Consider the following 25,957-nt stretch of genomic DNA (forward strand, 5'->3'; position numbering starts at 1 on the left):
GGGACAAGCTACCTAAGGAAGAAGGGATTTTGAAAAGGAATTTTGATTTTTATTTGAACATGATGAAATCTTGTCATGGTGTTAGTGCCCTTCAACTAAAGGGAATGTACCTGGAGTAAAAGAAATTGGCAGACTCGTCTCCTGCACACACACACATGAACACACACAAGCGCATGCACACAGAGAACATTACACCATGGAGAATCCTGGGGTATCACTTGTCCAGTTGCAGGATTTTGACTTTGGTCAGGTGTGATATATCTAAATTAGCCTCACATATATCACCTAACTTTGTCTTACTATTTATAATCCTTACCACTCTCTGAAGTTCATTCATTTATCTAATTGTACACATTCTTCACCCCCTCCACTTCTCTTCATCATATCATGGGCTCCATTTAGGTGAGAGCTTGATTATTTTATTTCAGTATTGTATACACATCCCCTAATAAAGTTCCTGGCAAACAATGTAATTAACAAGTATTGTTTAATCAGTGATTACATTTGTGAATTAATAAATGAACACACAACCAAAGGAGTGGACATATTTAAATGTAGCTGTATTCATGTTGACTACTAAAAAGAGCTTTACTTAAGAGTAATTAGCATTAATTAAGATACAAATATCTAATAAAAAGAGCAATTTGCTTCTGTGGACATATGTCCCAAAATATTCAAAGTAAATTTTTGCTCTGTTTTTCCTACCTTTGTGTTCTAAGACTGTGGTTTGAGTGGGATAGCATTAATATGATGTTTTCTTGGTGCTTAAATTAATATTTGGATGCTTTCTCTGGAGTATTTTCAATGCAAATCAATTTTCATTTACTAATCCCACAATCAAAGCAGAACTTTGTGGAGGGATGAAGTGGGTTGGAAACTAGCCTAGGTATTAGAAGTTTCCACAGAGCCATACTTTATTAATTTGGGTGGAAAGCTAGTAGATATAAAATGCATGTAGTGTTACACCTGTTAAGTTTGAAGATAATTATAACATTTTACTATTGTGCTTACTATATTTTAATTTCATAGCTCAACTGAACAATATTTTAAACTCCTTTCTGTGTTTAAACAATATTTTAAACTGCTTTATGTGTGTGTAATTGTGGATGGATCCTAGAGGTGCTGTACTACTGAGTTACATCTCCAACTCATTTTTTATTTTTTAATTTTGAGAAGGGGTCTTGCTAAGTGCTAAGGATCTTGATAAGTTGGTGAGACTGGCCTCACACTTGCAATCTTCCACATGTGGCTTTCTTTCAGTTTAAAGATATGATATTCTATGAACTCATCATTTCAAGGCCTAATCCCTAACGTGTGAATGTCAGTTTGCAATAAAAGACAAAACATAGCGTAAGAATATCAAATGTAGCAAGAGTAAATCTGGAAATAATGAGCCATGGGTTGGAATTTCTCCTCTAATGTTTCAGGATCAATTTGGCAAAATCTTCAGTGCTTTTGAGTCTGCTTCCTCACCCACAGGACAGGCATTAGCTTTATGTACAGGACTCTGTAGACAGCTTAGTGAGATGACATATGTCAAGCATGGCATGGTAGGTGGCACTCTTAGATGTTGGATAATGATAAGTTCATTGCCTTTCCTGTTTTCCATCAGAAGCATAATTTGCCAAATATGAAAAATTAGTATTCTCTGAAGACAATATGAGGACAGAAAGCACATTATATTTAATATTATTTCTATCATCAGTGTTTGAAAATTGTAAATTGCAGAGCATCAACCTTGATAACATTAATGATAATAGCCAATATTTATTGTTAACCATTGTTCAGGCATTGTCTGAAACATCTTCTGGTATATTAGCTAATTTAACCCTCATCATGAAGACAATAAGTCACTATGAACCCATTTTACAGATGAGTAAACCATAGTGCTGGTGTATTAAATTACAGGCATGCAGGAAGTTCTGATTCTGAAAGATTCCAAACTTTTAAAATGCATTAAAAATTGATAACTTTTCATTATTCAAGCATGGTGAGTAATCATCTCAATGTGTTGATACACATAAGTCTTTCTTTTGTCTTCCTGATGAGGAAAGAGTCCATTTTCAAGATTCAATATCTTTCTCCTTGTGGGGAGGAATAACTTTTAATACTGAGAAACTCTAATTAGATGGGGAGAAAATTAAGGGCACACCAAAAAAACATGATTTTCAACATGATTATGTGTGGTGAAATATTTTCCCTACAGCAAACTCATTTGTTGGAAGGGTATAAAGAAACATATCTGAACAAACCATATATACTTCACTGATTTAAGAAGGGTAATATTTTACAGATATGAACAGACCATATATACTTCACTGTTTTAAGAAGGGTAATGTTTTACTGATATATTCTAATGCCTATTGAGTATCTTTATAACTTTGATCTTGTTTAGATTTTGTACTTTTCATCTTTAGATCTTCTATGGCATTTATCAGTTTTTTTTCATACTTGAATGAAATCTTTGTTTATTTTAATATGATTTCTTACAGTTTCTAGTCCAATAAGTATACAGTACTTTCAGACCATGAAGACCCCTACAGAAACTTGAAAGAGAATGAAGTCTTTGTAGGTGATCTTAAGATAACATTGTTCTTGGCCTCATGATGAACTGTATATGTGTATCAGCTTCGAAACATAATAATTGCTTTAATTATGTTTAGGCTTTGATTGTATTTAATCTTCTGGCTTGATGAAATGTTAGCATATAAGGGAAATAAATTTTACTTCATAAAATGTTTTATGAAGGTTTTTTTCTCCCCATGGTACTTCCTGATGGCCTGATATTATGTTATGTGTAATTGGATTGACGCTTAGCCTGAATGCTTCTTTTTCTTCTTGCCAGCGTGGGGTAACCTTGGAAATGTTCTGAAGAGTCAGAGCAAAATTTCTGAAGCTGAAAGCGCCTATAGAAATGCTTTGTACTACCGCAGCAACATGGCTGACATGCTTTATAATTTGTGAGTATGACTTGCTTTCTCTGATTAGGTTCATTTTTGAAACCTGCGGTGAGAGGGACTATTGATTTAACTGCTGGAAACAGAGATGGTGATAGCTGTTTTTCTGAAACAGTCTTTTCATTAATCATGCCTCTGAGACTCATAGGTGGATAGTATTTGTGATTTCTTTGGAGCTACATCATCTGTATGCATGAGTATTGATGTATTATGTCTGAGGTCTTTTGAAGTTGTATACCACATTATAACCTCAAAGTTGGTTTAAATGCTTATAATTTTTCACAAAGTTTGTTCCACTAATACTGAGATGGGTATTAGGGTTCATAAAACAAGACTTTATGTATGATACTTATACAATTGATGTGTTGGTTCTTAATAATGATAGCTTTTGTCCTCATTAGGAAATTGCTCTTGTCAGAGTATATATAGAATATTTGATTAGCCAGGGAGTTAATGAACAAGATCATGGCTGTGGTAATGGGGATTCTTTTTCCTCTTCCTCATCCTCATCCTCTTCATTTTCTTTCCTCTTTGAAGGTACTGATGATTATCAGCAAGGTTTGGATAATGGGGTAATTTAGAATACCTGCATGTTGAGTTAGAAAAATCCCTATGATTAAAATTGATTTTGTTCTTTGACTGGAAAGTCTTAGGAGCTATTAAGAGGTTTGAGCTGGTAAATCCAAACTAAACTTAAGTCCTTGCTTGGCCTCTTATCTTTATGAGAACATTTTGTTTGTTTGTAAGAGAAATCTAGCTTAAACTTGCTTAGACACAAAAGAGAATTTATGAACTCCTGTAACTGGGAACTCTTGGGGTTGTCTAGATGCAGGCACAGTTAAGTCCCAATACCTGATTATGTTCTAGGAATCCCCCCCACCCATTTTTGTAGCTCTGATTTTCTCTGGCTTTGTTCCATTTTCTTGCTGCTCTGTCTCTAGGGATGAGAAGGGGGTTCCTGCACCTTTATTTGTGTTATCTCCTGACTCTTCTCAGTCTTGGAAGAGAAGAGAACTTGTTTTTATTGTTTCGTTGTCTGTATTAATCCTGCAAAAAGTTCTCTGAGTGACTCTCCTGGGTTCTCTGGGATGAAACACTGGGCAGTGTGGGATGGACTGAGAGACACCGCCATTGAGAGCTTTTCAGAGTTGGTATGGAGTGGAGGGGGACCCGTTTCCTACAGGAAGGTGATCAGTCCGAGGCAAAATAGTTTAGTTCTACTAACTTGTTTAATGAATGTGGCATAATATCACCAGTATCAAAAAATGTTTTTTAAATTTTTGGTACATATTTACACTGGTTACTTTAATCATTCATACTGGTTAAGTTTAAAAGCACTGAAATTAAAAACAAAGTACAAAGAGAAAAAAAAATCTAGATATTTCAGGGAAGACAGAAGGAATGGCTCATTTCCTTTTCTGTTCATACATTTACCTGTCTTTAAATTCCTACTCTTCCCTACTGGGCTCTCAGCTGAGGGGCTGATGGCATGAATTAAGTTAGCAGATGTGTTTTGTGCTGTTTTTCACACTGTTTAACTTTTCCTTTGTTACCTGGATTTCTTCACACAGAGCCAACTCTTTCCATTTTGCACCATCCCTTCCACCCACTCAGCTGTTTCATGCATCACAAATATATTACCATCCTCTTTCCTGAAGTAATTTGAATGAAAATATTATATTAGGCTCATAAGTACAGAGACTTGTGTACTCTGCATCTAAATAATACTACATTATTTTATTGTTAATAATTGTTATATCATGACCAAGGCCTGTATCAATTTAATACATTTACACACACTGTTCTTTATATAGAACATTTTAAAAATCTGAATGTGATGTCAAAATGCCTCTTATTTTGCAATATAGAATGTCAGTTTTTTTTGGTATCTATTCTATATACACTTTCAGGGGGAAAAAAGCAAGGTGAAAATCAATACCTTCTTATTGAACTTTGTTTTTTCTCTCTTATCCACAGCCCTTGGTTACTTAAAAAAAAATAAAATAAAATAAATTGGGAGTGCTGAGGATGGAACCCAGAGTTTAGTGCATTCATGGCAAGTGCTATGACATCCCCAGCCCCAACAACCACTGGTTAAAAAACTAGCAAGCTCTTCATGGTATCTCTTGTGCAGGGCTTTAAAGGAAAAGGAATTGTGTTTATTCAGGTTGATACTTTTTTTTTTCCTTCTTTTTTTGCATTGCTAGAAATTGAACCTAAGGCCTCACACATGCTAGGCAAGGACTCTACCACCGATTTGCATCCCCAACCCCTCTTTATTTATTTATTTATTTATTTATATTTTGAGACAAGGTCTTGCTAAGTTGTCTAGGTGCCTTGAACTGGTGCTCCTTTTGCCTCAACCTCCCAAGTTTCTGGGATTACAGGCTTGTGCCACTATGCCTGGCTTATCCAGGCTTGTTCTTTACTGAAATCATAAATTTATTCAGTTAGATAATCCCACTTCTTATGTAACTTAAAATCTTCATCTCACAACTTCATGGGTCTCTATATAAGCTGGGAAAGCATATAGATAGTGTTAGATAGTGTTACCCAGTCCCTACTGAAAAATTCTTGCTGAAGAAATAATTATTAGAAATAATTATTATCAGCTTTACCCCCTGAATTGTAGTAAGTGGAATGTGTCATTAGGGCCACATATAGTTCCAATGTATTTTTACCAATATAATAGGTTTCTAAGTCAGACATAATTGTTAGCTTAAATTAAGAGGCTTAAATTCCCCCTGAAAAATGTTACCAGTGATTCAGAAATACTGAGTTATATAACCTATATGGTTGACAGAACTCTGATACTCAGTACTTATCTTCCAAAATAGATGTATTACTCCATGATTTTTAAATCAGATATTAATAAAATGCACAAGGATAAATCTTTTACAACTTCCAATGTTAATAAGTTTGGTATCATATGTTCCTTTGGAACAGACTTTTTTTCTTTTTCTTTACATAGGTAGACAGTTTAGAAACTATTAAACAATTAATCAGTTTTAGTTTTTAAGATGTATGTGCTATTTCCACTACATACTTTTCTTTGATGTACAGAAATTATTGCATATTCTGTTTTAATTCCTAAAATGAATTTGCTTTACTCAGTCATTCTAGTAAACTTAACCTGACGATTCTCCTTTGTGACTAGAGGAAACATTAATTACTCTTCCTATTATCAGTCACACTTATGTCTCTTAAAGATGTTTTGTGAAAGCAATTTGAAACTGATAAACCTATTTATAGTAATTGGTACAAAATACCTATATTTGTTAATGAAGTTTAGAAGCTTTTGGGAATCATAAGTTTCTGTTACGTCCTCTACTTAATCATAATTGGTAACCTAGATTTTTTTTAACATATTCAGTGTTCATAAACCTACTTGCTTTGAAAATTACTGGAAAAGTTTTTTATATATGAAATCTTTACTAGGAAAATAATCTGGAGGCATGAGTCATCGTTTCACTTTAAAGCTATATAATCACTAAAGTGAGGTACCCCATAACTGACCAGACACAGGGTAATTCTAGGTTAGAGATGATCCTCAAATTGATTCCTTTATTTTATTTTTATGTTTCTATTTTAAAGATATAATTAGCACTTCTTATTAAGTGTATCTCAATGTTTTCGGTGAGGAGGGAGGAAAAAAATAGATTATTTGGAAAATAGGTAAGCAGTATGAAATTTTATTATCTTTTATAGGATGATAAAAATTTAAGGAAAGTTTTTTTAGGGAGTGATATCAGATTATAGCTGACAGGTGCAGACAAAGGGTTGTGTTCCCTGTTTATATAATATTGGAATAATTTTAATTTTTTGTTTCTCCAGTAGCTATTTATTTATTTCATACAGGAAATTGAACTCAGGGGTGGTTTACAACTGAGCTACATTTCTAGTCCTATTTATTTGTTTATTTATTTGTTAATTATTTTAGGGGGATATCAAGGAATGAACTCAGGAACACTTGGTCACTGAGCCACATCCCCAGTCCTATTTTGTATTTTATTTAGAGACAGGGTTTCACTGAGTTGCTTAGCCATCTCACTTTTGCTGAGGTTGGCTTTGAACTCGAAATCCTTCTGCCTCAGCCTCCTGAGTTGTTTGGATTACAGTCGTGAGCCACCTCGCCCAGCCTTTTTGTTTTTATATCCTGAATCTTGCACAGTTGCCTAAGCTGGCCTCCAGTTTGCCTCCTGCTTCAGCCTTCTAAGTCATGGAAATTATAGGCATGCACTTCTGTACCTAGCTGTCAATTCCTTTAATTGCATTAACTAGTTGTGTGTGCCCAATTCTCTTCTTAGTTCTTTCAATGTTATCCCAGTTTGCCTTCAAATGATACCTACAAAATGAGGAATATAAGACTTAGTTACTTTGTCTAAGGTCATACAAATAGTTTGTACAGGGACCATGGTTTGAAGCTAAGATACTTGGATTCTGTAGCCAGGCAAAGCTTGTATTTCTGCTCAAATGGGCAGAAACTTCAATAACCCAGGTACAGTGGCACATGACTATAATTTTGGATCAGAGACTTGAGGAGGAGTACAAGTTTGAGGACAGTGTGAGCAATTTAAATCCTGTCTCAAAATTTAAAAAGTAGTAAAAAGGACTAAACATGAAACTCAGTAGTAGGTGTCCCTGGGTTTAATCCCTGGTATTGCAAATCAAAACAGAAAACAACAAAACAAAATATCCATACTCTACAATATATATGTTTCAATTAAAAAAAATGTATATACACACATATATATGTATATTTACTTCAAATGACCTGTAAATGTAGAAAGAAAATATTTGACTTTCAATCTACAATACTACATATTAATTTTTAAAATAGTTACTGAGTTGAATTAACTCATGGTATATTATACTACTACATTGTCAGTAGAATTCATAACTGCATTAAGAGTTGTTTTCAAGAAGAAACTGCTGCCAAAAGCAATTTTCTTTTCTTTTGGTACCAAGGTTTGAACCCAGGGACAGTTAACTACTGAGCCACATCTCTAGTCCTTTTTATTTTTTATTTTGAAGATGGGACTCATGAAGTTGCTGAGAGTGCTGCTGCTAATATGCTGAGACTGACCTTAAACTTGAGATCCACCTGTTTTCAGCCCCCGGATTGCTAGGATTACAGACATGTGCCTCGACATTTGTTTCCAGAATTTTTTTTTTTTGTTGTTTTTTTTTTTTTGTACCAGGGACAGGGGTTGAACACAGGGGTGCTTAACCACTTAGCCACATTTTATTTTGAGACAGTTCTTACTAAGTTACTGAGACTGGCTTTGAACTTGTGATCCACCTTCTTCCACCTCCTTAGCTGCTGGGATTACAGGCATGTGCCATCATGCTTGGCCAGAAAGCATTTTAATTATAACATTATTTGGTAACCTTTTAATCTTTATGTCTAGACAGTGTTGTATCATGTTTAATATAAAACAATTATTGCCAGTTGCAGTGGTGTACACCTGTAATTCTAGCAATTTAGGAGGCTGAGGCAGGAAGATTGCAAAGTTTGAGGTCAGTCTGAGCAACTTAGTGAGATTCTGAGAAACTTAGCAAGAACATGAAAAATATATGATTTTGTGTTTTGTTTTGTCTCAAAAAAACAAACAAATGAAAACCAAATCACTGTGTAGTGGTAAAGTACCCCAGGGTTAAATCCTTAGTATCAATAAAATAAAATAAAGTAATTCTTAATTATGCTCTCAATAGCACTCAATATCATACATTTTTCCACAGCTTATGGTCAACCTTTCATTTATATTTTCAAATTTACTAAAATTTAGTATTTTACAGAAGACATTGTTTAAGACCAGTTTTAATGGTTCTGAGTGCTGATGTTGGTTTTTCTTTTTAAGCATAATAAATTTTCAGAGGCAAAGCAGTTGAGCCATTGCTCAGTGATTTACACTGTCAAATTTTATAAATACATAGTTGACTTTCAACCTTTTAACTGTACCACTCACCACTGTCTGAAAGATAATTGATTTTCCTGCAAAAAAAAAATACTTGATGTCCTTTATAGATTTGTCTCAGTCAGCCTGTTCCAAATGATATTTAAACAGGTAATTCAATCGAACATTGAATATTTCAGTAGGTATTATATTTCAAAATGTGGATAATAAATTTTATGTAGTATAATCAATTGTTGATTATCTTACATAATGTAGAAATCATTTCTGTGGATAATGGAGATTTAGCCACCATTAGTTTTCCTTTTTCTTCTGTGTTGCAAGAAGCTAAATAAATATCCAGTCTGAGATGCTAGAAAAGGAGAATGAAAATAAGCCTATAAATTTCAGGGAAGTAAAAATGAAAATATTAATGACTAAACATTTGGAGACACAGAGGGAAGTAATGCATAAATCTGAGAACTTGTTCTCTGAAAGATCAGCAACAGAATAAAAAAACTTACATAATATTTTGATATGTGGAAGTTTAAAATAAATGGTAATGTATATGAAAAGCATGTAATATATGTTCTTTTTCTGGGAAAATGTAAGTGATCAATATGGACCCAAGAGGAGACAGACAATCTCAATCAAAAGGCTTGGAAAAATCTGAAAACCATCAAAGAGTTTTCTCATCAACGAACAAAGTTAAGGTGCTTGGGAAGTGACTTCTGTCAAATCTTTAGTGAAGTGATAATTCCTACACTAATTACACCTCTCATTTTTATGAAGCTAGATGAATTGATGGTAAAATACTGACTAAATTTCACACACACATAAACACAAAAGGAAAACAACCCCCCCCCCAAAAAAAATATATCAACAAGCAAGAAGAAAACAGAACCCAAAACAGGCTGGCAGACACTTATGAATACAAATGCAAACATGTCCTCAATTAATATGGTGGATGCAGCAATGTATTAAAGATTAAAACACCACTGTTAGATGGAATTTTGGCTGCGATTTATGGTAGGCTGTTTGATATAGCAATCTAATTACTATGCACTTAATTTAAAAAGTCAGAAAATAAAAAAAAAATTATCATCTCTAGATATGCCAAGAAGGCATTCAATCAACTACTGCTTAGAAAGCAATTTATTTATAAATTAATAAACTAGGAGTGAATAAATACATCCATAACATAATAAAGAATATTCAGTGAAAGCAGCAATACTATGTTTAATATTGAAGCATGGTAATCTTTTCTATTAGTATTCTGCTTGTAATAGTGGCAATTTTTTCTTTCTTGTGTCCCTCATACCTAGAGGACTTCTAACTATAATTGTTGATTTCATAAACGAGTTAAGGAATCCACAGTAGAGTAGAAAAGAGCCTGGTAATGGGTATTAGAGAACCATCTTCTTTGAAGTATATATTTTGATCAGTCACTAAACAATTCTGGCTTATAAAGAGCCTCCTTTTTCTGGAGGGGGGAGGGTGCAGTTACCAGGGATTAAATTTAGGGATTCTCAACCATTGAGCCACATCCCCAGTTCTATTTTGTATTTATTTAGAGACAGGGTCTCACTGAGTTGCTTAGTGCCTCGCCATTGCTGAGGCTGGTTTTGAACTCGAGATCCTCCTATCTCAGCCTCCTGAGCTGCTGGGATTCCAGCCATGTGTCACCACACCCGGCTTATAACAGGCCTTCTTGAATCAGATATCTACTGTAGCATTTTCTTTCAGTTTCCGAAGCCAGAACTTTTATGTTAGGGTTGGTTTCTGTATTAGTTTTGTTGAGATGGTCATAACAAAGTGTCCTAAATTTGGTAGCTTAAAATTATAGTTATAGTCTCCCAAGTCAGGATGCAAGAAGTTCAAAAAGATGTCAGCAGGACCATACTTCCCTGAAGTCTTGGGGAATCTTCACTGCTCTTTCTGGTGGTACTGACATCTTTGGAATTTCTTGGTGTGCAGCTACATAACTTCAGTTTCTTCCTGTGTTGTCACATTGCATTTCTCCTGTGTGTCTCTTGCCTTCATGTGGCCATCTTATAAGATGCTTATCATGCTGGAGTAGGAGCTCATCCATGGTAACTAATTACAACTGTGATGTTTCCAAGTAAGGTTGCATCCTGAGGTCACGGGGATTAGGACATCAGCATATCTTTTTTTTTAGGGGAACAATGCACAATTTAACCCATCACACCTCCCTATTGGGTTTAATTGAGGTAGTAGTTTTTAATGGGAAGGTAGATAAAAGGGGCAGGAAAAAGGACAGCTTTAAGAAGTTAACGTTTTGTACATATTTCTTTTTAAAAATATTTTAAATGTTGATTGACCTTTATTTTATTCACTTATTTATATATGGTGCTGGGAATTGAACCTGGTGCTGACACACCTGCTAGGCAAGCACTCTACCACTAAGTCACAACCCCAGTCCCAACATTTTATACGCATTTCAATGGTTAATATCTCATGATGCCCAGAAGTCTGTCTTAGGGAAAGGTAATTTAGGGGAATACAGCAGGTGGGAAAGGTAGTGTGTTAAGTTGTTATTATAGATCCAGTCTTATTGAGGGTATGAGAGAGTTATTTGCAAATTCAGGGATAAATTTTGAGAATCTTTGAGAGGTTAGAAGGGTCATAGATTGAAGAATACAATTGATAGGACTACTTGGCAGAGTTCAAAAGCAGAGCTTGGTCCTTGAGAAGCGAGAACTTGTGGAAATGTAAAGAAGTCACTGTTAGCCAGAGGCTCATAGTTTTGGATGAGCTTTCCTGCCAAGATCCATGGGTGTAGGGAGGTGCCCAGGGAGTGGGAGGTGTCCAAGGGATGCCAGGTAAGCAGATTACTCTTCCAGAGTAGAGAATTCCTGTGATCTCACAGGTGTACTCAGACGTGCTTGGTGTGCTTGACATGAAGTGAAGGGAATGAGAGATTTTTGTTGTGACTCCCTTAATTGAGGTCAGCTAGGATGAATAACTCAACTGGCCCTTCACTTCTTCCCACAATGAGGTGGGTATTATTGCAGGTGCTAGCTTATGCACGTGGCATGAACAAGGCTAGCACTTACTACAGGACTTTCATTTTGATTTGCTTGATAATGTTCATTATACAGTTAGTACAGGAATATTATCCTATGAACCATTCAAATAGTACTGGAGAATATGGAGTAAAATATTGGAGATCCTATTGGATTTTTGTATCCTTTTCTCTTCCTCTGGTATAGGTCATACAGGTTATTGATAAGCATTTATACACGTAGTGATAGGTACACATTTCTTAGTTTTCCCCTGTATTTATTGATCACTACTGACTTATGTGTGCAGATGCATCACTATTTGTGTACTTGTTCCCCTTCTGATTAATATTAACTTGTTTACTGGAGCTTTTACATTGACAGCATTAATGAGTATTCAATGGGATGATTTCAAAACTGTGTTGCTTCATTTTTCCATTTCCCTAATTACAAGTGGAGTTAAGTAATTTCATGTTTTTTGGCTCTTTGTAATTTTCTTTGGAATTAACTGTTCATATTTCCTGCCTATTTTTCTTTTGGGTGGACTTTTTTTCTTATTTATTGGCAGTGTTAAAAGTAAAATTTTCTGCTTACGTATATACATAGACATTTGTTTTGCTTATATTTTTCTCCTAAATTTTGCATGTATTTTTGCTTTTTTAAAATATTTTGTTTTAGTTGTAGGTGGATATAATACCTTTATTTTATTTTTATGTGGTGCTGAGGATCGAACTCAGGGCCTCACGCATGCTAGGTGAGCACTCTACCAACTCAGCCACAACTCCAGCCCTATTTTTGCTTCTTATAACCTTTATTGTATACAACTTTAATTTATGTATAGAAAAATATCTTTGTCCTTTCATTTAAAGCCTCTATATTTTGTGTCTCTGTGAAGATTATTTTAGCCTAATGTTAAACAATTACATATTTTGGGGATATTTTTAGAATTTCTCTTGCTTTCTTATTTTGGTATTTAATTCACCAGGATTTATTATTTTTGTGCTAATATCTAATTTTTTCCCCCACAAGAACCAATACTCCCATCATACTGTGCTAAACAGTTACTTATCACCTAGAGTAAATTCTTAGGTAAACATATATTATTCTTTGGACTCTATTCTAACTTATTGGTAACGGATGCCAAGAACAAGTTGTTTTATTGGCTATATCCCCTAGTAAATTTGTGTTTTATAAGGTAAATTTCCCATTATTGCAATTTGTTTCCTATACTTCTTGATTATTCCTATATGTTTTATCTTTGATATGAACTTGATCAGAGACTTTTAAAAATCACATTAAATGTCTAGTTGGGGTTTTGATTGGCTTTGAAATAACTTTCTGTACTAAAGAGAGATGAACTAATTTTGTTTTATACTCTTAATTTTCCCTTCCTGATACATATATTTCTATATTTCTTTCAATTTAAAAAATGCCCTTGTTTATAATTTTGTTCACAAAGGTCTTGCATATTTGAGGTTGATTTATTCTGTGTGTATATGTTTGTGTGTGTGTGTGTGTGTGTGTGTGTGTGAGAAAATTCTTGCAAATGTGAATTGGGCCCCCACCCCAATTATATTCTAAAGTTGTTATTTCCAATTTCCTGGATTCTACTTTTTCTAAATGTGTGTGATTTCAAGTTTTTGTTGTGAATGTTCTATTATATATGTAATTTTTAGTTGAAGGTTTTCTTTCCTTGGAATTTTTCCAAATGTGCCTTATTCTTACTCTCTTGAAGGCCTCTGCATATACTTTTTGTTCTGTCTGAAACATCCTCCCCCTTTCTTTCCCTTTCTGAACCCTTGCCCCCACTCCCCACTATTTTGACAAGGCTACTCCTTTCTCAGTTTAAGTGATACTTCTCTAGGGATATTTCTGGAGACCTCTTTAACGCTCAGAGTTGGAAGATAGGTACTTATTCTAAGTCTCACCAAGCAACTAGTACTTGACTCTTATTAGTCTAGATCATATTTGAATTTGTGATACATGGTTCCCCTTAATTATACTGTAGTCTCTTTAAGAACCATGATTCTGGGGGTGAGGTTGTAGCTCAATGGTAGAGCACTTGCCTGGAATGTGCGAGGTACTGTGAGAGTTGAACCCTCAGCACCACATGTAAACAAACAAACAAGTAAATAAATAAAAATAAAGGTCCATCAACAACTAAAAAAAATTTAAAAAAAGAAGAACCATAATGCTTAGGTACCATTTTATCCCCAGTACTTAGCACAATGCCAGGCACAAGGGCTTTAAGCTCTGTACATGTTGATTAATAAATGATGGAATTCATTTATAAACTAATGAGCTAAACTATATACATATTGATAATCTAATGGACGGATTAATGAATAATTAAAGAATGCAATTCAACAAAGTTTAAATTTGTTAATTCCATGTCTACAAACTGTCTATACTTGTTGACTCCTGTTCATTTTACCCATGTGATTCACTCCTTTCCTAGTCTGTATTACTCTTTCTGGTCACTGAGCTGATTCTCCATGTTGACTGATTGAAGAGCTTTTTCCCGTCATATGTAGCATTGAAAACAATCACTATCCCCAAAACCTAAGAATAATGAAATTTCCTCCCAGAGACCTTGGCTATTGTATATGTACTGATGTGGACTAAAGATTTTGTAACATATCTTCACAAACTTCAGTGTCAAGTCTTGTGTTCTTTTTCCCTTCCTACCACCAAACCCTGGAAATATTTTCTTTATTACGAACATATTGAAAATAAATCTTTTTTTCAAAATTGGTAAGAATTTAATGGATACATTACTTAAGCAGACAACCAGCCAAGGTAATTCAATGAAACAAATTCTAGTAGTTCCATTTGTTGATACAAAGTATATACTTATATTCTGAATTATTAGGAATATTAATAAATTTCATAGTTCTTAAAATATCAATAGTCCCTTAAATTTCACTTGAATTATAATAAACTGTACAGTTGACTTTTGTTCTTAGAAACATTGTTCAAATTCGTCCTTTAGTAATTTTCAGTTCTAATTTGTAACATTACTGTAATATTAAATATCCCTATAGGACAAATAAATCTGATAAGAATATACATCTAACCTTTATGGAGAAAATTTTTGAAGGTAAAAATGAGAGATTATTTGAAACTAGGGCAAATTAACCATGCTTAATGATTTCATCAGCCAGATATGCATTTGTATACATAAATTCTTGAATATATTTTAGCATTAAATTATCCATTCTTGAGTTTTGGCCAAGACATACTGGATTCAAGAAATTTAGCTAAGTCTGCCTTGTCAAAATGCCAGGCATGGATTTAGGCAAACAAATTACTATATAATGACCCGGATGTCTACAGGATGGTAAAAGGGAAATCAGCAATGATTTTATGGAGGATCAGAGTTAAATATACATTTGGTCCAATTTTAAAAAACAGCCAGCAAATGATGAAGCCTTTTCCTTTTCAGTTTTTATGGAATTAATAATCATATGTGATTATTAGTTAAAATTATAAATCCTATATAACGTGAAAATTCACCTTGTACCATTTAGTGGTATTCAGTAAGTTTCTGTAAGTGGTCTGCAGGAAGAGGTTGGATTTGTTCAGATGCTTGGTACTTAGGTGCTTGGGGAATCAGTCCATAAGAGACCTACTTATATAAATAAAAGCACAGTAGGGCTGAGAAAGTGCCTGTGTGCCTGTGTTTTCATAGAATCTCCCTCATTATATTGCCACAGGTACTATAGAGACTCGAAGTCCAAATAAGTCTGTGTAGGAATCACAAGTTTGTTTGATGAGCATAGGTATCAGTGTGTTAAAACCACTTATTTATAGGAGCATCCAACCAGGAGTACTGGATGAATCAATTTAAAATGGCATGAGTCTAAGACATCTTGATACTGTAAAACTCCTGAGGGAAACTGCTTCCCTGGAAAGTGCTGGAAAAAGTACTGTTGTCATTTGCCTCTGTAAGTCTTCTCCCCGCCCCCAGTACAGGAGATTGCATCCACAGCCTCACACATGCTGTGGAAGCACTGAGTTCACAGGTTCTTGCTGAGTTTCCCAGTCTGGTGGAGAACTGAGACCCTCCTGCCTCAGCCTTCCAAGTACTTGGAATTGCAGATATGAGCCACTGCTCTATGCTTATTTCAGTAAACCTTGTGTAGAGCTCTCTGATTCTCACTGTCTCTTCTTCAATGCATACTTTCACATGTTCTGCTCAGCTCCTCTGTTAATAAGGTCAGTGTTCATATCCACTAGTTTCAGAGCCATCTTCTTGCACAGTTATTTTGCACATCTGTTCTCTAATTTATTGTGAGTTGATTTTGGTTTAGCTCTTAACAAGAAGACTTCCCGTTACTCTAAAATCCCTAATTCTTGTAAAAATTATTTCAAACATCACTAGTTTTCATGGAGTGCTCAGAAAGAATGAGCTGCTATGAGGTTCAATCAATACCCATTATGTTTTTTTATGTACAGATGTGAGCACATTCACATGTTGGAAGTAAGAATCTGTTCATTCATCCAACATTTACTGAGTGTCTCCAGAATGACAGTCATTGAATTAGAAGCTGGGAATAAGCTCACAAAGAAAATGTACTTCCTCTTGGGCATTGTGGTGCACATCTATAATCCCAAGCTCTTGAGAGGTTGCAGCATTAGGATCCCACATTTGAGGCCAGTCTCTGGACAATTTAGCAAGATCCTGTCACCAAAAAAAACCAAAAAAAACAAAAAAAAAAAAACTTGTGGGCTGAGAATATAGCTTCATGATAGAGCACCTGCCTACCACATGCAAGGCCTTGGGTTCAATCCCTGGTACTGCAATATAATACAAAACAAAACAGAATATGTTAAAAGAGAAAAAGAGATGGAGAAAAAGAGAAAATGCAGTTCTTGCTCTCAAGTAGCTTGAAGTCTGGATTTTAAAATACAATGTTACATAATAAAATGACATCTTTTCTAAGTGAAATGGTGGTATTTTTGTAAGAAGTTAGGTCAAGATTGTTAGCCTAGAGAAAAGGAAGGAAAAAAGAAAGGGAATCACACCAGAAAGACAAGTGAGTAAGGCTGTTTGGGGAGAAAATCTTTCATTTTGGGTTACTTAGTTCTGAGATGCTTCTCATTTATCTAGGCAACTAGAATTGTGTTTCTATAGCTCATGAGAGCTTTGGAACTAGATTTTGTGGCATAATTACTTAATTATAAACATTAAAACTTTTAAGTGTGTGTGTGTGTGTGTGAGAGAGAGAGAGAGAGAGGGGGAGAGAGAGAAGGATAAATGAGAGAAGGCTCATGGGTGGAACCCTGGAGATTCCCAATATTTATGGAGTTCGGTAGAGAAAGTACCATATAAAGCAAGGAGAAGGATAAAGAACTGTGTGTATATGTGTGTGTACACGCTTGCATGCTCACACGTCTGTGATGTTATTGGAGCTGTTGGATCGAACAGTAAGAGGGGAGAAAATGAGCTAAAAATTACGTACTAGAAAAGTTAAGTACTTCTATATGATTCTTACTGCCCCAGAGGGAAACAATAGTGGCTTCAATCCTGAGCCTGGAGAGTTGGAAATATTCCCTTTTGCGTATAATATTCAGATAACAGTGTTATGTGATCACAAAGCAAAAGGATGTACCAGAGACGGTATTAATCTTATGAAATTCATGGACACAATGACCAAAGAACTGACATCCATACTAGAAGCTCCTTGGCAGCTGGGGATGTAAATTATTTATGTTTTTATTCCTAGCACATAGTGAAGTCCTTGGCACTTCTTTTGTGCTCAGCCAAATACCTTTGAATGGAACTGATCAAACAACTTATTGCACCCTCGTCCATTTTGCAACAGTGGAAACTATGCATTGTAGCATTGGTGTCTAGGATTGCCTGCTGAACTGTGAAGCCTCGACTCTCCCAGCCAACCCCAAAGTAAAATGGGGGACATCACAGTCCTTATAAAAATTCAAGCCTGGCAGGAGAATGAAGGTGCCTGAGTCATTCCTGGGCTCAATTTTACTATATAAGTTTCCTCTTACAAATGTAGTTGCACAATGCCACTATGTAGGTCGTGGTGTTCTCGAGAGAAATATTCTTTCAATATTAGCTGTGTAGATTGAGTTAAACTACTTTCCATGTTGGAAACAGCCATGAAAGGCATTTTTTTCTGAAATCTCATTAAAAGGCCTTTAATTTTATAGTCATTTTCATCCCGAACACTGTAGGTAAAATTGAGGATGTGTATTAGAAGGCCCATAAAGAGGTTTATAAAGAAGTTCATAATCACATCCTGCTTTAATGCTTCTTGTTTGATTTAACTTTAAAACTGAGTGAAAGTTGCTTATGGCCAGAAGCTTTTTTTGTTGTTGTTATTCCTAAAATTATGTTTGTGTGGAAAGAGCAGGTTGACGTGCAGCAGAATTTCAAGTAAATTAATTTCAGTTTTCTCAGAAGGAGGTTTTTGCATTATAAAAAAAAGTGTCTTTCTTTCTCTGCTCCTGAAGAAAAATGAACAGATGTAAATTTCTTATTTGTGTAGTTCCAATCAGTACTCTGCAGATTTCCAATTACTGTGACTTAAGAATTATTTTCTAGACACACCAGGAATTATAGTAATATTGTCTTCCCCTTAATTTATTTTCTCTGTAATAGAAAACCTAACTATGGTTTTGCCTGTATGATGGAAACTTGCTTAAAATATAATTGAAGTCTGAGGACATTGGGATATTTAGAGATAGTGAATTTAAAAAATTAATATGACATCTGTTGCTTTTTTTAACATATATTATTCATGTAAAATAATATATTATTTCCATGGCTAAATTATATCTCATATCACTAATTTCAATTATTTACTTCGATATTCCCCTTCAGATAAGTCCTCCAAGCCAACTACATTTATTTATTTTTATATATTTCTTATTGGTGGATCATAATTATACATAATAATGGTACTTGCTGTTACATTCTCATGCATGCACACAATATAACAATGCAGTTTAGTAAATTTTGATACCCAGTTCCTTTCCCTTCCCTCTTTCTCCCACTGGTCCCCTTTTTTTACTCTACAAGTCTGTTTTCATGAGCCTCCCACCATTGCCCTTTTTCCTCCCCAATTTCCACTTAAGAGAAAACACATGCCCCTTGACTTTCTTTCCTTCGTTCCTTCTTTCTCTTTCCTTCCTTCCTTCCTCTTCCTTCCTTCCTTCTTTCTTTTTTTTTTTTTTTTTGGAGTATGACTTATTCTAATTAGGATTCCATTCTTGTGGTTGTACATGATTTGGAGTTTCACTGGTCATTTTCCCTCTACTCCCTTATTGTGTGTTAGCATTCATATATTAGAGAGAACATTCGGTTTTTGGGGACTGGTTTATTTCACTTAGCATGATAGTCTCCATTTCCTTCCATTTACCAGCAGATGTCATAATTCCATTCTTCTTTATAGCTGAGTAATATTCCCATGTGTATATATATCTCATTTTCTTTATCCATTCATTGTTGACTTTCCAAGTTTGGCTTATTTTGCTTAATATGATGTTCTCAAGTTCCTTCCATTTTCTTGCTAATGGCATAATTCCATACTTCTTTATGGCTGAATAAAACTCCATTATGTATGTGTAATACATTTTCTTTACTCATTTATCTACCTACAAACACCATGCTGGTTCCATAATTTGGCTATGGTAAGTTGTAATGCTGAAAACCTTGGTGTACATTTATCACTATAGTACACTGACTTTAATTGCTTAGGATTGATACCTAGGAGTAGTATAGTGTGGTCCTATGATGGTTCAATTCCTAGTCTTTTAAGCAGTCTACATGTTGATTTCCATAGTGATTATAAGTATTTGCAATCCTACCAACAGTATATAAGCCTTCCTTTTTCCTCACATCCTTTACAGCATTTATTATTTGTTTGTTGATGGTGGTGGTGGTGATGGTGGTCCTGGCAATCCAAGGAATGCTCTACCACTGAATTACATCCCCAGACCTTGAACTTGTGATCCTCCAGCCTCAGCCTCCTGAGGTGCTAGAATTGAAGGTATGGGGCACCATGGCTGGCTATTTGTATTCTTGATGTCCACCATTCTAACTGGAATGAGATGAAATTTCAGTGTCATTTTGATTTGAATTTTCCTAGTTGCTAAAGATATTGAACTTTTTTTGTGTGTATTTATTGACCATTCATAGTTCTTCTTTTGAGAATTGTCTGTTTAATCCATTTGCCCATTTATTGTTTCTTTTGTTTGTAAGCTTTTTATGTTTTATAATATGTTCTGCATATCAATCCCTTGTCAGAAGAGTAATTGGCAAAAATTTTCTCCTATTCTGCAGTTTCTGTCTTCACATTCTTTTTGCCTTTGCTGTGTAGAAGATTTTTATTTTGATACCATACCATTTATTAATTCTTGGTATGATTTCCTGAACTTTTGGTGTCCTTTTGAGAAAGTGTTACCTGCACCTATATGTTGGAGTGTTGACCTTTGTTTAATTTGAGCAGTTGCAAAACTTCTGGTCTAATTCTTAGGTCTTTGATCCATTTTGAGTTTATTGTTGTGCAGGATGAGAGATAGGAATCTAGTTTCTTCTTCTACATGTGGATAACCAGTTTAAAAAAAAAAACTCACATATGTTTTTGGTGCCTTTGAAAAGGCTCTTATGAGTGTGTCTGTGTGGGTTTGCCTCTGTGTCTTCTATTCTACTTACTTGGTCTGTGTGTCTGTTTTTACGTCAGTATTGTACTGGTTTTGCTACTATAGCTCTGTAGTGTAATTTGAGGTCACTTTATTGTGATGCCTCCAGCATTGCTTTTTTTTTTTTGCTTTGAGTCTCTTCGGCTATTCTGAGCTGTTTATTTTTCCATATGAATTTTGGGGACTGTTTTTTCTACTTCTGTGGATAATGTCGTTAAAGTGTAAGGGAGATTGCATTGAATCTGTAGATTGCTTTGTATAATATGACCATTTAAATAATATTAATTCTGCCTATCCAAAGAACATGGGAAATCTTTCATGGTCTGTTGTCTTCTTCAATTTGTTCAGTGCTCTATAGTCTTCATTATAGATGGCTTTGACCTCCTTGTATAGATTTACTCATAGGCTTTTATGAATGAAATTGTTGCTTGATTTCTTTTTCAGAAAAAAAGAAAGTATTAGTATATAGGAAAACCATTGATTTTTATATGCTGATTTTATATCCTGCTACTTTCCTGAATTTGTTTATATCTCTAGATGTCTTCTGGTGTAACTTTTTGGACCTTTCTTAGTATAGGATCATATCATCTGCAAATAGTGATAATTTGACTTCTTCCTTTTCTATTCGTATCCCTTTTATTTCTTTCTCTTGCCTGATTGATCAGGCTAAAATGTCAAATACTATATTAAATAGAAGTGGCAATGGTGGACATCCTTCTCCTATTCCTGATTTAGAGGAACTACTTTCAATTTTCCCCCATTCACTAGTATGTTGGTTTTGGGTTTGAAGACAACCCTATTTAAATTGCAACCTCTCTGCTACTCACACACTCCAGTTGACTTTTTTTTTTCTTTTTTAAAATATCTATCACTATGAACTACATATTTTACTATCTGAAATTATAAATAATGATATTAAAAGTTAACATATGGGTTGAATTTGTGGCTCAGTGGTAGAGTGCTTGCCTCATATGTGTAAGTCACTGGGTTCAATTCTCAGCACTGCATATAAAGAAATGAATAAAATAAAGGTCTAACAACATCTAAAAATTTTTTTAAAAAGTAAACATATATTTATAGTTTATTTTGTGTATTGTTAATGTACAGGGGTAGGGATGTAGCTCAGTAGTAGAGTGCATGTTTAATATGTGCGAGGTCCTGAGTTCAATTCCAGCACCATATAGCCTCATACATACATATAAAACCCAAAAACTAGGAAAAACTTAAGATCCATAAAAGCATTGTTTTTGTATATAGCTAAAGTGCATAGAATACTGCTTAGTGTATATATGTGCTCAGTAAATGTTGCATGCATACTTACATACACTGCCCATGAATTAGGTATATCCATTTTCCTTGAATAGCTAATGTGTGAAGGGTGTACCATGAATTACTTTAGAAAATTTTCTTTCCTCTTTATCCTTCTTCCTCCCTCTCTGTCTCATTCCTCTGCAGAATCAAACATCACCTAAGGATGTCCTTTTTGCTTCACACCTTCTTTGCTCCCTCATTCCACTTTGCCCCCAGGTTTCTTGTTGTTAGAGACGATTAGCCCAGGGTGTCACATGACATGGGGTTTGGAAGTTATCCCATCTTACCTTTCTGATAATAAGGAAAACTGCAAGGAAATGTCTACCAACCATCTGAAGAAGGAGAACCAGAGCTGGCCTAGTTGTTAGAAGCATATCTTCTCATCAGACTCAGAAGGTGGCAGGCAGGCACTTTCTTAGATGATAGAAATTCCAACCTAAGGAAATAAACCAAGTTGCCCTGAGGCCTAAAGGGAGATTGGTCTTTAACTCCATTTATATTCTATAAAGAGCCTTTTAAAAAATGAGTATGTGTTTTTTGTGTGTGTTCCCTGTACATTTGTCTATTATAGACATTTATTGGAAAAATATTTAAAATTTCAAATACCCGTTGTAACAGTGGCTGCCAGTCTTGGGTACAAAGTGTGTCCTCAGTCTCCTTAAACTTCAGAGAGTATGACTTTAATCAAAAGTAACAATCCATGGCTTCAGAAAGACAAGCAAGTTACCAATTCTTAGGCCCTGTTTAAAAAAAAAAAAAAAAAAAGCGAAGGGCAGTCCTTGTGACTGAGAAGTTTCTCTGGGGCAAGGCCAGTGCCTTATAAAACATGAATTAGAATGAACAGTGAGGAAAAGAGATTAAAAATAAGCACTCCTGAAAGTGTCCACCAGTTTTCTCTATTTGGCATCTTATGCACCAGCCTTCCACTATTTTATTTGTTCTCTGGGCTCTTTTATTTTTTCCCGCATTAGCTACTATTTTGTCCCCTGTTCCCACCACCAGCACCTGTAAAGTGATGACCGTGGTCATGGATTGATCCTTCCTCTCTTGAACCTGTAAACTGAGTGAAGGAACACCCTCCCTGCTTCAAAATTAAACAGGAAAGTACAGTTTTAGGAACAATTCTTATAAATGGTGTTTTCCCTCTGTTCTTTAAATACCTCAGGAGAAGTGTGTGAGTGAACAGTTTCTAGGTTGAAAAAAATCTGTTCCAAGAAAAAAGAGATAGACTCAGACTTTCATTTTTGGAACTCATCTTGCTTGTTCTTAAGTTAGAAACTGCTTGCATGACCTAACACCTATTCCTGCTGGTCCGCGAGACACATGATACCTTTTCCCCTTTTACAATTTATTGCTTCAACTGCAGACTTTTGTTAGAGCACTGCTGTTAAGGGACAAAGAAAACACCCACTTTGTTGAACATTTATGTTTAAAGTGAGTACATTGCACTAAATCACTGTGTGCCCATAGGGATATCTCTAACCCAAATTACAACCATATCTGTGATGGAATCAGGCCCCGAAGCTTGCTTTTCTTTTGTAATATTTTTTTCAGTGTGTTGATTCCAGGGGAATTCACAAATGTTTTTTTTTTCCACCCTGCCTGAAACAAACTCCTTTAAACTTCTTGCTATGGTCTTCCATAGAATTATACTATACCAAAGTATCCTTGACCCAGTGTCATGATGGCTTTTGGAATAATCTATCTTTTCCGCTAGTCGTTAAATATCCATAATGGCAATTTTAAAGTATATTTTGAATAACTGAATTAAAAATCCAATAAACTAATTACATTGAGTTTTATAGAACAGAGCAGGCTTTGGCCTCTGCCCGAGGGGTTCCATTTTTATGATTGTATGCCATCCAACCAATAAGAGTTTTTCCTTCAAGAAATCACATTAGGATGAGACATCCATATGGGACAGCCACTCATAAGTAGCAAGGAGTAAGTTACAGATCTCTATGAAGTTTAAATTAAGTCATTGGTGGTTAGTGTTTTTAATTTGTGTTAGATGCTTTTTAGTTCCTAATATTGTTTGTTTTAGAACTCAGAATTTTCCTAAAGGACAAAGAAAATATTTGAAAGAAATTTGACTGTGATCCCATAAAATATATATAGGTTTACCAGAATAGTATTTGTTTTCATGGGGAAGAGAGGAATGGGGAAGAGGGAAAAGTTTCCTTTTATAAAAATTTACTTCTCTGGCACCATTGTGCCTTGGAGGCAGTTTAGTGGAATACTTCAGATTCTGGGCTTTGGCATTATACAGACTTGGGTTCAAATCATCTGTTTATTGGTCCTGTGACTGACCTTGGGCAAATTGCTTAATCCTTCTTCTTCATCTGCTAAATCAGGTTATGTTCACATTATTGTGAGAGGATTAAATAAAATATGCCTGGAAATGAAATAATTATAAAAGCAGAAAAGTTTGTTAGGTATTTATTTTATTCTCTTTCTAAATATTCCCTAGGTTTGTGGAGATATGCCTAGATTCACTAGCAGATATTTCCATGAAAAGAAGTCCGTTAGGTATTGTAGTCACCCAACAAAAATCCTTTATGAGTATATTGGTTACAATAGATTTTTTTTTATTGGTAAAAATATAGGTTGATTGACTTTGCAGGAGTTTATCTACACTGAAACAAAAAATGTTTAGCTATTGTGAAGAGCAAGTATAATAAGGTAAGAGAAATTTGTTAACACAAATAATGAAGAAGCACTGGACATATGAACCAGAAAAAGAAGGCAATTACAAATGCCTAAACTGTGAACAGGAATGCTTTCCCAATGAACCAGTAAGGGATAATGGAAAATCAGTTTGCTTTGAAGCCTGATAGCTGAATTTGAATCTTACCTTGAGTCTTACTGACTGTGTTAGCATGGGCAAGTTTTCCTCTCTCCCCTCTGTTTTCGTATCTTTTCATTAAAGTAATATTTCTATTGTTAATTATAAGGATGGGAAGAATCAATCTGGAATAGTTACTATCATGAAGATACCCAATATTAATTCTCTTTCTAGCTCTCTATGGAGTACTTTTTTTTTTTTAATCTAGGGAAATATATTCACACCTATTATTATTTTTGACATGTAGGGGAAAATATAGCCTTAATGTATTTGGAAGACAGGAATAAAATTGTGCATATATTAATATGCAGCATAGTTCTGTGAATCCTCCATCCAGCAGTAATTAGCTGTATGAATTTCTTTAACTTTCTTTCTGATCTTTGGGCTTCTATTTTTAAATGAGCATGATGTCTTTATGGGTTTATCATGAGAATTTATAAAGGTAGCAATCCTTAAGAATCTTGTTCAGAACCTGAGTAGAAATGTTACAGAATATATAGGTTTATTTATATATCTTCCTCCAAATTCTACCTCAGGAGAAGTCACTTGTAGTAAATATTCCATTTAATTGAGACTTATAGATTTTTTAAGACATACTGTAGCAAGATATATTTGTCTTATTTAGACCATAAGAAAAAGCTGATAAAATTTATTTTAAAAGCTTTTACTTATTCTCTTTTTCCTGTAATATTAATTGGCAGGATTTTTACATTTGAAATATATTAATTTTGATTGGATGTCTATTGCTTCACCTTTGACAGGTTGGAATAAAAATATAACTTCTTTATGAAATAGGATAGCATCATTGTACTTTATTTAGTTGTCAAAGTCTAAACAAAATCCAATTTTGAGCAAATAAACAGGTCTGTGTCAAGAGAAAGATAGCAGAGGGGAGACTTAAATGTATTTTTTGAAACCTCCTTGGCAGTTTTGTGACACTTAGAAATGACACACTTTGAAAGAGTCTTCAGCTTTGGGGAGCTCTGTAATAGAATCATGTGTCCTCATCTGTCTAGTTCATGTGACCTGGTAAGGTTTTTTCCCATCTCCCTTTTATTATTCTCCATGCAGTAAAAGTACAGAGTGGAATAATGCAACCATTAATCCGTTTAGTGGAATTTAGCCTTTTTAAAAACAGCACATCTTTTTGCTCACAATACTCAGAGTACACTGTCATGTGCCATGACTTAGCAGTAGTTTAAAGTAAGTTTCCAATTCAATGCTTTCTGTAGGAAACATATTTAGTATTATTGTAGG

General features: G+C 34.7%; 1 protein-coding gene across 3 annotated transcripts in view; it reads left to right on the plus strand.

The window, feature by feature from the left end:
- Positions 1-25,957, plus strand: part of Tmtc2 (transmembrane O-mannosyltransferase targeting cadherins 2) — a 379,905-nt gene that overhangs the window by 219,684 nt on the left and 134,264 nt on the right. For all 3 annotated transcript variants that reach the window (XM_047549588.1, XM_047549591.1, XM_047549589.1), the window contains exon 4: positions 2,846-2,960. In XM_047549588.1, coding sequence (XP_047405544.1) covers positions 2,846-2,960 — 115 coding nt within the window. The remainder of the gene's footprint in view (positions 1-2,845; positions 2,961-25,957) is intronic.

This window comes from Sciurus carolinensis, chromosome 4, assembly GCF_902686445.1.
Source record: "Sciurus carolinensis chromosome 4, mSciCar1.2, whole genome shotgun sequence".
NCBI classification, from domain to species: domain Eukaryota; kingdom Metazoa; phylum Chordata; class Mammalia; order Rodentia; family Sciuridae; genus Sciurus; species Sciurus carolinensis.